At 48.2% G+C, this 14,206-nt stretch overlaps 1 protein-coding gene across 3 annotated transcripts in view; it reads left to right on the forward strand.

The window, feature by feature from the left end:
* BOC (BOC cell adhesion associated, oncogene regulated) overlaps window positions 1-14,206 on the forward strand; it is a 70,479-nt gene that overhangs the window by 40,834 nt on the left and 15,439 nt on the right. For all 3 annotated transcript variants that reach the window (XM_087439596.1, XM_087439598.1, XM_087439597.1), the window contains exons 4-5: window positions 11,034-11,180; window positions 13,032-13,175. In XM_087439596.1, coding sequence (XP_087295722.1) covers window positions 11,034-11,180; window positions 13,032-13,175 — 291 coding nt within the window. The remainder of the gene's footprint in view (window positions 1-11,033; window positions 11,181-13,031; window positions 13,176-14,206) is intronic.

The raw sequence follows: 14,206 nt of genomic DNA on the forward strand, positions 1-14,206 counted from the left end.
CCTCCCTAAGGCCTGTGAGCACTAAGACCAGGCGTGGACTCCTGAATTAGCCTTTCTGGCATCAGAGAGCAGAAGGCAAGGCAGCTGACAGGAAAGAAGGACTCCCCTTAGGCAGCTGTCTCCATGACTCTGTGACTTTGTGGGAAGGTCAGAAGGTGACAGGGGTCCTTTGTTACCATAATTTAACCCATGAGTAAATGAAGAGCCAAACTGAAAAAAACAAGAAACAAAAAAAAAAAGATCCTGGGTATAAGTTTTAACTCTGCCACTTAAGAGTTAATGTGACTTTGGGCAAGTCACTTAATCTCTCAAATTGCCACAGCTGTGAAATGAGAACAGTATTAATTACATCGTCAGTCTCATGGGGTGTTTTTTGAGGATCAAATGAGAGAATATGTGATAGTAATATTTTGAAGTATTTTATAAATTCCGGGCTTTATTCATTCACCCATTTGGTCAACAAACCTTTGTGGATGGAGCATCCAGCCCTGTGCCACCCAACTCTATTCTGGGAGCAGCCTTCAGGAAGGCAAAGCTTGAAATCATAGCCAGAGCTGAGAGAGGACAGCTTGTCAGGAAGAGAGAACTAACCATTGCCGGTGATGTTCTTAGCTCCCTATATACATGTATTCTCAAACCCAGATTCCCACCTCTCAGCCACCTTGGAGAGCAGCCCATGGTGCTAGTGCAGTGATGTTGCCCCTCTCATTTACGGCGCTGCCCATGTATGCTTCTGTGGGTTCACTGCTGCCTTTTCTTCCAACCAGACCATCCTCAGTTTGCGCTGGCAAGCTAGGCTGACCTGGCCCTCAGCATGGTGAATTCCACAAACAGAAGTCATGTTTCTTTTTGCTTAGCTCCCCACAACTCTGATTCCCATCAGATGCTTCCTTGAGGTTTTCTAGGCTCTGACCCTGAACCAAAATAGGCCATTAAGGACCACTGTAGACATTTCTTTCTTAAAATATTTCTAGCTTCCTTTATCCCTGTTTGGGTCAGAGTTCTCTCGTGAAGCAGAATCAATTATATATATGTATGTGTATATGTATATATATGTATATGTATATAGGGAGAGAGAGAAAGGGAAAAAGAAAGAAGGAGAGAGAGAAAAAGATTTATTTTAAAGAACTGGCTCACATGATTGTGGAGGCTGGGAAGTCCAAAATCCATAGGGCAAACCAGCCGGCTGGAGATTCGTGAGTCCCACTTGGGAAACAGCAAACCATCTATTCTCTAGCACTGAGTTCAGTATCTGGATGTTCTGAGATTGGTGTCCTGAGAATTGGGGAGTATTTAGAATTTCCAACAGAGCCCAGTAAGACCCAGTCCCTACTACTGAGGATCTCTTAGTCTGATAGAGAAGATGGACAACGGTAACATGTTAGCCATAAGGCACCTCAGACCCAGGAGCTGCCTAACAGAGGTGTAAACAGATTTTAATGGGAGATCAGGCTAATAGTGATTCCTTTCAATTTCAGGGGATTGAGGAAGACTCAGGAGTTGAGCCTTGAACAGTGTGTGTGGGGCAACCTTTATCTCTGATTTTTTGAGTCCTCACATACCTTTCTCAGACTTCAACAGCTAAATTCAGCTTTCAGCCTTGTGTTCGTAGACATAAGCCTGGTGCATTTTCCGGGATGGTGTAGGTACTTCCATAGTGAGTTTAATTTCCATAGTGAGATATTTCCATGGTGAGTTCAGTCAAATCCGGAATCTAGCCCCCAGGAGATTGTGTCTTTCTTGCCACCCCATCCTATTCCCTTTTCCCTCCCATTTCTCACTGTTTCTCATCTCTTTTCCCTTTGAGAATGTATGTTTTATGATTAAGAAAGAAAACCTTAGAGTGTGTTTTCCAACACCACCCCTCTCCCCCAGTCTGGTTCAGCCTGCCAGTGACTACTTGACAGAATAAGAAGGAACCATTGGCTCCAAATTGGAAAAACATTTGTTGTTGGCTTGGGCATCTCAGGGAATCCTGTGTAAGCCTTTTGCTTTGGGATGAAGAGGTGGTGGTGGGAAGAAGAGTTGGGGGAGGAAAGAAAACACAGTGGTTCCTGAGCTGCCTCAGGAAGGGAAGAGTGTCTGCCAGCTGAAGGCTGGGGCTGAAGACACCTGGCAGGCTGAGTGTGAGTCTGCCTTTGCTGGGAGAGAGAGCCAGCTCTGTGTGGGGGTGTGTAGTTGGAAAAGGAGAACTAGCTTGAGCTTGAAATTTAGCTTTGTACCATAAGTTTTCTGTTTTACTTTGCTAGTTGGACAAGAAAATTATTGAAAAACAGCTTAGAACCAAAAGATGCTAAGCAGCTTGAATGTCTGAATTATATTCAGATATTATTCAGTCATATTAAGCCTTTCTGCTTTCTACTGGATACAGGCAGAAATTCACACCTCACGAGCATTTCCCCTGATATTCTGGTGGAGTCTTCAAATGGCATTGGCAATACTAGTCCCATCAGGCCTGGCGCAAGTGCCCAGACAAATGTGTGGTGTAAGCTCTGCTCAGGGCGTCGTGGCAGCAACTGTCTGCCTTAAACAGCCAGGGTTCCAGTTCTCTATTTAGCAATGTCAATATTTACCAAACGAAGACCTCAAGTCCGTGGTGCATCTTCTACCAAGGACATGCTTAGAGCTCTTAACCTACCGACTCCTCTCCTCAGTCTATTCTTTGCACACACAGCTACACGCTTAAATAAAATCCGAGGTCCATTCTCTAAGCTAAGAGAAAAGAGGAGGACCATATAGTGTGTTAAGCAGGTACAAACTATAGATTCTATAGAACCTATGGACCAGAACAGCCTTTGAGAAGCCTTTTGCACAGGAAGATGAGGGAGGGATTGATTAGCATGCTTGAAATCACTGGAACCCTTTAAGGAACATGATGCAAGGTGGTTCCTTTAAAATGAAAAAGCAAGAATCAAGAGAGCAAATGAGCCCTTTGGTTCCCCCTTTTTTGTGTGTGGAAAAGTGTAGAGATTTCTACTTTGATCTTGTTTTTAGACTTTCAGCCATTTTGGGAATCTGGTAATAACCCCTAGAACTATAGAACAGTGAGTCAGTCCTGCAAATGGAACAAAGTGTTCACATCTAAGATAAAGGACTATCACTTAATAGTGAGAAAAAATGTAAGCAAAAGGGGAAAAAAAAAAAAAAAAAACTTGCTGAGGCAGAAACAGCATTTTTTTTTTCCTGTAGGGAAAATTGTGCTTAATTTTGAGTGACTGTATTCCTCTTCTACTTAAAAACGTTTGAAGACTCCAGGAATCACCGAATAAGACTCAGGCTGTAGCGTGATTCGTAAGCCCCTCTCTCAGCCCTGCCTCCCACTCTAGGCCCAGCAAACACCACCATGTCCTCAGCGCATCTTGCACTTGCCCCTTGTTTTTGGAATGGCGCTCCATCTACCTGCAACATCTTGCTTTCCATTCCCTTCCCCAGAAAGTTCCCACCTCCCTTGGCTTAATGAATTCTGTCTCCCTTTTCAAGACTCAGCTATCTTCTCTTCTAGGAATCTTGACCCCCTCAATTTCCCAAGTCTGGAGGGGGTTCTTCTCTTCCCAGCTTCCTCACATCCTGGCTTTATTTCCATAGCCCTCTCCTGCCGCAGTCTCCTTGCCTGGAGGGCGGAACTGTTGCTGTTCATCTCTGTGACCACACTGCTTTATGCAGGGTCTGGCACACAGTAGGCCTTCAGTGGATGTCTAGAAAGAGGAAGACTCCCAGATAAAATATGTTTGAAATCTAGATCAAGAAGGGTATGCAGAAGGTGAACAAAGGTTTCTTCACCAAATTCTGATATATTAAAAGTTTTAAGGAGGTAAATAAGAGAGGATGAAGCAGATTCAGGATATAAACAGGTTGAAGATACAAACAGATTCAGGAAGGGTGTAGAAAAATTGTTGGATGTTAGAAGCATAAAAGGCTATTGAAGAGAAATTGAGATGTTCAGAGAGACCTCTGGAACCTTTGAAGGGAGATGCCCGTCAATGTGGCTCCACGTCCTACTGGACACCTCAGGAGACACCGTCAGAGATGGTGGGTGGGTGGCTTCGGTAGCCACCTCTGCTTATAGGAATATGTAGTTCCCAGATGTGTGGGCAGAAAAAGTGGGAACCACTGTGGGCCCCACTGGTCTTCAGACAATGCCCCTGCCTCTCCCACCTAGAATTCTGTTGTTAAGGTCATGCTGAAGTGCTCATCTCCATTATTCCTCTGAGCGCCTATGACTCCATTTTCTCCCTCTCTCTCTTCCTGCCAAAGACTGTGCCAGGATCCAGCTCTGGCTCTGATGAGTCCAGACCACCAGGATTCACATTAATTTTCCCATTGCTAAGTTTATAGTTTATACTTGGTTGATCAGAGAAATATGTGTGATGTGGGTTGCTGGCAAGTAAATCTTTTTTTCCTTCTTCTCTCTCTCTTCAGTCTATTTTTCAAACCCTTTCATTCCTTCATCTAGTCCAAAAGCAACTCCCCACTTCTGCTAACCAGCCCTACCTCATAGCAGCACTGCAGTCAGAAAATGAGATGGTCTGCAGGCATCTCAGTTCATCTGGTTGCCAGACTCAGTGGAGACATGGCTCCCATCCTTGACTTGTCTTCAAGGATTAATCACATTTCTTTTTCTCTTATTATGTCTTTTTTTTAAAAAAAAAAAAATATTTTTAATTGGTTCAAGCCAAGAAATTCCTGAAGCATTAGGCCAGTTTATTGCAAATCATTTAATGACATTGCAAACTAGGTTCTTTTTATTTTCCCTCCTTTTTTCTCTTACACTCCTCGCTTAGTGCCCTCTCTCTTCGCCTGCCCACCTCCTGTCTTAACTTTGATCATCTGCCCTCAACCCCCTGGCTCTTTAATCTCTCCTCCATCCTCAGCTTTCTCCCACTGCTCAAATCTGGGTGCAAACCCCACCCCAACTCAAAGGAAAAGAAAGAAAAGATTTAACAACTAATGTGTTTGGCATCTGCAAAGGTTTTTTTCCCCATGGAAACTGTTTTTATTTACATAAAAGAGAACATGCCTTGCTTTCATCAGAAAGTGTGTTTGAGAAATTTCCTGTCATGTTTCCATGGCTGTCAGAAGAGAGTTTTGGAGCCAAAATTATTTGTGCAATTGAACAGGCAGGAAAAAATCCCAAAGAGAGCAAATGTATTTATCCACAGTCCTGCCTGCAGAGAGAGGAGCAGCACTCACTCTGCCAGCCCCATTTGAAGGTTTCTCTGGAGACTGAAGTGACCCGGCTGAGGCTGGAATGCTGGTAGAGAGGGTAGGGACTATGCTTGGGGACAGCACTTTTGCGAATTATTGTGTCCTACCTTGCTGTTTTTATCTGTCTTGTCTATTAGATTAAAACTCCCCGGGGTTAGGAACTATGTCTGTGTCTCCTTGGTATCTTCTGCAGTGCCTGGCATAACAGACTGTTCTGCAGCTCCTGGCCAGCTGAATGAAAGAAGCAATGATGCCTGGAGGAGGATGGTCTTGTGCCGAATGCTGACTACAGAACATGCTGATTTTGCCCAGCCTTATGGGCTGCAGTTGGGTTTGGCTTCAGTGGTCTGTGTCCCAGGGCTACAGACTGGTAAAAGGCTTAGTCACTACTCAGAATGCGTGGCTTCTGAGTTGCTTGCCCATCCTGCAGTAAACCCAGTTACATCCACTCACCAGGCACCAAGCTCTCTGACCTGATGGAAGCGCCGTTAGGCTGTGGCCTCTATTCTACTTCTGTGGTTGGTCCACTTGCAGAGTGCTTTATTTCAGAGGGCTGATCTTGGGGTCATGCCAAGTCATGGTTCCTCGGGTGACTTGGAGGTGGAAAGTCGTGTTGTGATTCTCCACTGACCAGTGAAGCAGCTCGGGGCACAGAAGAGCCCCTGCATTGCCAGAAGCCACACAGGGAGGCAGTGCGAAGGACCCTTCACCTTCTCTGACTTCACCTCCAAGTCCCTCTGCAGAGCAGAGAGCTGCAGCCTCTGCCAGTGAAAGCTCTTAGCTTTACTTCCATCTTTCAAAAAGGGACTAAGGTGCAAGGAAGGGCCACGGGGTCAACGTGCCACTGAGGAGTGCTCCATTAAAGCCAACTCTTTCCATGTTTTAAACATTAGCCATAGACACAGCAAGCCACCACAGGGACAAGTTGAGGCCTGGAGGCCATGAGAGTGAGGGAGTAGAATTATCAGTCAGCCCAGACACTAGCCTATGGCTACGAGGCTACTGAGCCGTCCCAGCAGCGTTGCCAGTGAGCCCAATGCAGTGCCCCCACAATCTGGTGGATCCCATCCAAACCTCAGCAGATGAGTGCAGGCTTGTCCTGCGATCCCTGAGAACAGGCAGGAGGGCGGGTCAGGACTGACTGTACACGAGAAATGCCTGGATGAGTAGAAAGCCAAATTTTTTTTAAGCGTTCAGCTCAGCTCATGGAGCTGGGAATGTTGGTAACTCCATGCAGCCTCCAGCTGAGGGCGCCGTCTTACTTGACCTCTTACTTCAGCAGAGTTGAACTTTAATTTGCGGCTAAGGGAGGACTCAGGGAGAAGAGGATGGATCAGTGAGGAAACTGCTTGAAAGTGATTGTTAAATTCGTGGATCATCCTGGGGGCATTCTGCTGAGGCACAGGGCGTCCTGTAACTGGACGTGTACAGTCTATGAAAATCGGGGGGATGAACCTAAATTAAGATTTGACAGTTTTGCATTATGAGAATGCATGAACATACACCAAATATTGTGATTTCATTGATAGCTCTATTGAGCCTTTTATTAAGTAAAGGAGAGATCGAGGCTAGAAGATGGTGAGAAAGAAACTCAAAAGGGGCTCAAGATAAAACTTATCAATTTGTTGTTTCGTGTATGATCCTGGTGATGGCAGCCACACCCACATCCACGTGCTTCTCAGTGTCTTTTATTTGTCTTCTTTTTTCCCTGTGGCCAAGAAGGTACCCTGTAAATGTGAAGAGGAAACCCAGAGCAGTCTCATGATTTGTGTCTGAACAATTCCCTGTCATCTGTGCGTCCAGGGTCCTATGGAGGTGATCTGTCAGAAGATACGTGCTCCCTTAAGACATTGAGTGCTTAGAAGGAAGGAACTGGATAGGGTTCTGTATGGAGCCTAGATTATTGTGGGCTTTCTCAGAAAGCACAAAGTTCCATGACAGATAAAGAAAGTCAGTAAACTCAGAGATGGCACCAAAGACCAGGGCTTCTGACCTGGTAAGAGCTGAGAAACAGCACTAGTGGGCCTATTGGCCTTTGATTAGTGCAGACAAGTTAGTAAAATAGCTGGAAGAATACACAGAGAGGATGCACAAGAGGGGCTGAGAGAAGGTAAGAGGATTAAAGCTGCAAACACGTTCCTCTAATGGATTTCTCAAACACACCAGCCAACAGACAAGGGCAGGTGTCCTGTCAACCCACTTCCCCATGAAATCTGATCCATCATTCTGCAGAGAGCCCTGCTCACCCCATTTGTTGAGGGGCCTGCCCCTGATTCCCAGCAAGGCTCTCCGAGCAGCCCAGGGACTCGCCAGGAAACCGGCTTTGCAGACAAAGGGGCCTGGGAACAGACTGGTTTCCTTCAGAGGCAGCCAACTAGATTTCTCTACATCTGCCTCTGGTGGCTGATGAGGCTGTTATTGATCATGGAGTCTCCACTCTTCCCTGGCCTCCTTCCTGCCCCGAAACACTGGAAAAAGGGGTGCTCTGATTTTCAGATCGTTCATCACTTCATTACTCTGCCTTTGATCTCCTGGTGAAACTCAGCGTTTGCTCCAGCAGCCAAGTCGTGAGCGTTTGTCTAGCAAAGCAACAGCTAAGGCTTAAGCTTAGGAGGCACAGGGAGGGGACAGGGCCAAGGTCCAAACTGCTTCTTATTTGTTTTCAAGCCAGGAAGGCACGCCTGCCAGTAGGCCCTTGTGGGGAGCTGGACGCCCAGCTGGGGTGTCCTCAGTCCTGCCCGCATGGACTGTTGTGCACATGTTGGCATCAGAACAGAGGGGCTGTCTGGCTGCATGGCTGACCGGTGCCCAGCTTTGTGCCTCCCCCACTGCACAGCCTTCTGTCTCCAACCCAGCAGTTGTCAGAGGCTACAGAAGGAGCCAAGAGGAGCTTCAGGGGGGCATAGTGTTTTCTAGTACTGGGTTGGTGAGGTGGAGCCTGGAGGAGTGTGTGCTGCTGCCTGGATAAGCCCTCAGTTACAATGGGGCAGGAGCCCAGGGCCATTAAGATGGAGATGACATTCTGGTGCCAAACTCCTTTCAGTTGCTCACATCTTTCTTGCAAAATGATCTGTTAGGTTTAAGTATATTCTTGCTTGAGGCAAATTTCCTTGGATTGAGGTAAAGAAAAGGAGGAGGAGAAAACAAACTCTTGGTGGAGTAGTTTTAGTTTTATTAGACCGTGGAAGAGAGTGCTTTTCAGTGACTGAGGAATTTTCCAGATGCCCCGAGCTCACAATCGCTCACAGCTCGCTTTGTGGGGAGCCTCCTGACTTGGCAGGTATGGCGTGCACTGTGCCGAGGAGGATTAAGGCTTTCGCATTGTTTAAGTGCATTGCTTTTGAGAAGCAGTTACCAATTTAGCTAGAACACACTGAGCACAGGCAGTCTACCCTTTCCCGTAGTCCATGTCTTCCTCCTCTCGGAGAGAAAACACATCCGCTGTCTTGGCTGAGAGGCTCAGCCAGTACCACGCTACATAATTTGCGGGGCCCAGTGCAAAATGAAATGTGGGGTCCCTTGTTCAAACATTATTAAGAATTTCAAGACGGTGACAGCAGAGCAATTAAACCAAGCATTGGCCCCTTCCAAGCGTAGAGCCTTGTGCAGCTGCACAGATTGCATGCCCATGAAGCTAGCCTTGGGCTCAGCCTTCCAAACTATTTATTCATTTAACAAGGAGTTAGAGCATTTGCTATATCCTGAATACTGTGCAGTGGGGTTTGGGGTTGGGGTGTGGAGTGCAAAATTAATAGGCTGCCCACTAGGAATTTATGATTTCGTTAGGGTCAGATATCTCACACACAAAATTAAATAATGAGGAGATAATTCTTTAAAAGCCCAGAAGTCTCCACCCACCCAAAGGAAGCAATCCATGAGAGATCTCATCTTGAGAGAGAGATCACTGGTCAGTCAGCCTGGAAAATACAAGGGGGCTATAGAAATGAATCGAGCCGTCCATCATTGTTTTTGCCACACCACTCATGAGCAGCATGCATTTCTTACTCCACATTTGTTAGACCTGTTCACTTCTTTCCTGTGACCCCAGAAGTAACCTCTCAAGAAACATTCTATTTTCTAAATAGCCACACTTAGAGAAAAGGTTGGCCACACTTAGAGAAAAGGTTCATGGACAATGTGTTGTGCTAGGCCCTTGTCCTTGAGCTCACAATGTAGGCCAAACGCAACTAGGAAATTTGAGTTCATAGGCAACATAAATGGGCATGTCGCACCTGACTTGAGGGGCCCAGCTTCCAAGATAATCATTCCTTCAGTCATTCAACATTTCCTGAGCATCTACTTGGGCCGAGCCCTAGGTTAGCTCCACAGACACGTATATGAACAAGACTTGGTCCTCGCCCCTAAAAAGTTCACAATCTAATATTGTGATTGAAGGGACACAATCGTTTCATAGAAACAAAAGGACTTTCCCGCCCTGGCTTAGCTTGACGAAGAGCTTTTGGAAAGTTCCACTAAGCGGGAAACCTCCTGACCTCACTGAGTTTGATCACCAGGCTCTCTTATGGTGAGAGTAGTTTGTTTTTGGTAATTACCTCTTGTCTTCTGTGAGAAACCTGATGCTCGCCTACTCCTGTTGCCTTCTCTGCGTCTCCAGTGGAAACAGCAACCCAGGCAGGTGGAATCTTGCAGTGGAATTGCAGTCAGCTCGATGGTATCAGTTCTCAGGAGCTGAGCAGAATTTGGTGTGGTCAGCATTCAGAGAGGGTGCCTCCAGGGCTTTCCAAGTACTTTTATGAAGAGAGTCTGGGTAAATATTTTCATCTTTCTTATCTTATTCTCCATGAGTTTTATTTCCTCTCTTAAATTAAATTCTGCTACAATCCTGAAGACCAAATTTAGAATGTGGTTTTGTTGCACAAATGGCCCATTTTGTTCTGCAGCATCAGTGATTTGGCTCACATAAAGAGAGTTTTGTTGTTTGGACTGTTGGATTGTTTGGGAAACATCCTGCCCTTGTTCCAAATGGATCTCCATTCTCTCCCAGTTTAGATCCCAGTCTTCCACCGAGCCAAGTCAAGAGAGATGGGTACCATGCTGCCAGAGACTGCAGCCTGGTGTCAGGACCCTTGGCTCCTCCGCATTACCCGGCCATTACGCCACATTGGGGAGATCCCTCTTTGCCTTAGAAAACCCTTAGGGCATCTACAGTTCCCCACCCCCAGCCCTGAGAAAGGATTAGCCATGCCATAGACTGTGGCTCCAGGGTAGCAGGAATCAGCCTTCTGGTTATAACCGTGGTCTTCTGGTTATAACCCTGGTTGGCAGTTGAGTGACTTCTTGGGCCTGTCACTTTTCACTGTGGATGTCTGAGAAGAACCGGGGAGGGCTGTTCTTGACTGAACTGGAGAAAAGACATCAGACTTCTCTTTCATTGTTTCCTTCAGCCTCTGTTAGCTGAGCTGTGCCGGGACATTTGTGCCTCGACCATGACCCATTTCCAGCCAGGTTCAATAAGACCAATGGACCTGGCCAACTCAGCCCCATGTCTCAATGTAAGAGAAGAGGCTGGTCTTTGTCACAGGCTCCTCCTGATGGAATTCTCTACACCCGCCCCCACCCTCCAGCTTATACATACCAAGTAGAACTCCTTGTGTGATGAGGGCCACACATTCTGTCCTAGAAAATTCCTACAGACAACAAAAGGCTGGAAGAAGGACTCGGAGCACCCCTGGAGAGCCCCCAGTGTGTGAGGTTCCTGCAGCCATCTATTGTGATTGAAGACACCAAGCCATAAACCCACCTTGGAAGGCTGCCTTTGTCTCTCTCCTCCCTTAAGACCCAACTGGCCCCTACCCCTCTCTCCACAGATCTCCAGGACTTCAAGTTAGATGTGCAGCACGTGATTGAAGTAGATGAGGGGAACACGGCAGTCATTGCGTGCCACCTTCCTGAGAGCCACCCCAAAGCCCAGGTCCGATACAGTGTCAAACAAGAGTGGCTGGAGGCGTCCAGAGGTGAGAGAGCAAGCAGGAGCCCAAAGGCCGAGACGAAGAGGGAAGCTGGCGGCTTTGACCACTGCCTCCCAAACCCTCATCTACACACGACAGCCCCTCCTCACGCTGGTCAGCTGTCTTCCGTGTTGATAGCGCTGTCCGATCCTAGAGGGATTGGCTTCCGTTATGGAGGTCTCTGCCCTGTCATGAGGAATTTCTTCGTCCTTTGAGGCCCTGGGAGATGTTGCTGGGCTGCTGTTATTTGATTGGGGCTCTCAGCACAGGGTTCCAGGTTCTCCCTGCCACCAGGCTCACACAGGAAGGCTGCCTGACAGGCCCAGCCGTTCCTGGGGCTGTGGGGTTCCCTGGTGGGAGCTCTTCCCCACACAGCAGAGCAAGCCTTTTACTGGAACTTGAGATTTTCCCTCTCCCCATTCTCCTGGCCAGGCAGCTGTGTCAGCAATCACAGCTTCCTGCTCAGGCCCCAGTGGACATGACAGCTGGTCCAGGGGAGGCCAAGCTTTGGTCCACAGAGTGCCAGCAGGGACAGGGTGTCTCCAAGACGAAGTCAGCTTCTTCCCACAACTGACCCTGCACTCAAGGCCAAGTAGACCCAACATGTCTAGGCCCTACAGCTCAAAATGTGTGCCTTTTAAAATATCCTATAGATTTAAAAATATTTTTATTAACTTTTCCTGGTTATGAAAGGCATATATGTTCACTATGGAAGATAGAGAAAACTATTTTTTCAAAGGCTAACAACCCTAAACTTGCCACTCAGAAATAACTGGAGAGTGAGAAGAGAAGCGTCTCTGTCCCTCCCGTCCCTAGCAGAAGCCTGTCAGTGGCCCCCAGAGGAGGCCTGCCCTTCTCACAAGAGTCAAGGGCTTTCCCATTCCGTCTGGTATTTGCCTAAGCAGCTCACACCTGGGGCAGCCCAGTGGCAGGCCGGCACCAGGCTCGGGGAGCCTAGAGTGCAGGGGCACCACGGCTTGGAGGGCAGGCCACCAGAAAGCTCAGAGCTGACGGCCAGTGCTTTGCCTGCTGGGAAACTGAACACCATCCCAGTCACTGGGGTGTCCAGAAGCTGTGAATCTGTCTCTTGTTGAAAGAAGCTGAACACAGCCCTGGGGCCCCACTCCCACTGTCCCCCTGGTCCAGAAGCAAACAACGCCTAGCAGGCCAATGACGCAGAGGAAGGGGCTTCAGTGGCATTCATGCAGAGGGCAGTGGTTGGGGGTTAGAATATTCCTCTCTGGTTGCAAAAATTCAGTAGTGAGGTAGGTGGCTCAGAGGCGTGACCATGGCAGAGACTGATGGGAGGTTCTAAAGTCAGTTCCTCCCTTCCTGGTGGCTTGCAGGAACGATCATCTCATCCCCCATGGATGCAGCATGGCCCCTCAATCTTGACAATGGCTCTGAAGCAGCATTATCCCATTTTACAAATTAGGAAACAGGATCTGAGAGGTTCATTAACTTGCCTAAGATCACACAGTTTGTACACCACAGACCCAGAGTTTACACCTAGGTCAGGCAGACCCCAGCTCCTGCTTCCTTTCCACCTACCCTAGACCCCTTGAAGGTATAAAACGCTCTTCCATAGACCTATGTAGTGACTCGGGGGTGTCAGTCAGTCAGCTAGCCAGTTTATTAGCTGCTTGCTTAGTTAGTTTCACTCCCTGGCACTTCTGTCCCACTAGTGTGAGGTTTTATGGGGAGAAGAGCATTTTGGGTTTGGGCTTGTTGGGTTTCAGGTGTAGGGCTCCTGGCTCCTGCCCTACCCACCCACCCCCCCACTTTGTGGGAGCTGTGGAGTGCAGTATTCTGGGCCCCAACTCACCCCATGTTCCCCTTGCCCTGCCCTTTCCTCAGATAACTACCTGATCATGCCGTCAGGGAACCTCCAGATCGTGAACGCCAGCCAGGAGGACGAGGGAATGTACAAGTGTGCCGCCTACAACCCAGTGACCCAGGAAGTGAAAACCTCGGGCTCCAGCGACAGGCTGCGTGTGCGCCGTAAGGGGCAGGGGCTCGCTAATGGAGGGGAGCCTGGGGGTGCCCCAGTCCACGCTCAGATCTGTGTGCTCCGAGGTGGGGCTGGGGCCAGTGGGACATCCATAACTCAGGACTCAGCCAGGGTGGGGTCCACTCCCCTCCAGCCAGCCCTAGTGCCAGCCTCTCACAGCGCACAGCCGTCACCCGGCTCAGAGATGGCCGTGCTTGCTAGTCATATCATAGCACTGTAGGCGATACCCCCTTCCTCCTGCCTGTTGAGAGCTTTCCTTCACTGAGTTGCTTTCAGTGGGGGGATCTGTTGGGATGTGTTTGCTGGAGCAGGACAGTCTGGTGCTCAGCAGCTGACAGCATATGCATAGAAAAGAACGCAGTGCACTTGTGCCCATGTGAGGCCACCAGGCCGGCCCGGCTGTGTCTACTGTCGGCACTGCGGAGCTGGGCCCAACACCTCCTTCTGGTGAAAGTCCATGGAGGTCCACACACCACCCCCCCATTAATATGAAAACAACAGCTACCTTTTCTGAGCCCCTCCTGTGTGCCAGGCACTGTTCTGGGCTGCATGTTCAGTGGAATGACATCTTACGTGGAGTTAGGTTTTAGAGTGGGCCACAGACGTAGATTTACCATGAAGCTAATAAAGCAAAACTTCAGCGGTCCCTCACTCACCTAATTTATATCTGTAATTTTGCATTCTTTTTCTTGAAGAGGGCCTCCCAAGCTCTGTAAGTTTCAGGTCTTGTAAAACTGAATATGCCACTGATTGGCACATATAGCAAAAGTACAGAATCCACATGCTCCTTAAAGATCCCTGAGGAAGGCGGCACGTTGGCGAGCAACTTGCGTTTCAGTAAGCTCTGGGCAGTTTCTCCCAGCACCGGAAAAGATGGCTGCTTCCTCAGCTGAGCCCCTGATGACGCAGTGGATTTTCTTTTAGGGACCTCGCGATATGAGAAATGCGTATATTTAAACAACGGGTCCCACTCAGCTCGGAGATGCTCACTGTGAGATGCTTACAGTGTGAGAGACACTTG

The sequence above is a fragment of the Ceratotherium simum genome, chromosome 15 (assembly GCF_057802395.1).
Source record: "Ceratotherium simum simum isolate JZ-2026a chromosome 15, ASM5780239v1, whole genome shotgun sequence".
In the NCBI taxonomy this organism is placed as follows: Eukaryota; Metazoa; Chordata; class Mammalia; order Perissodactyla; family Rhinocerotidae; genus Ceratotherium; species Ceratotherium simum.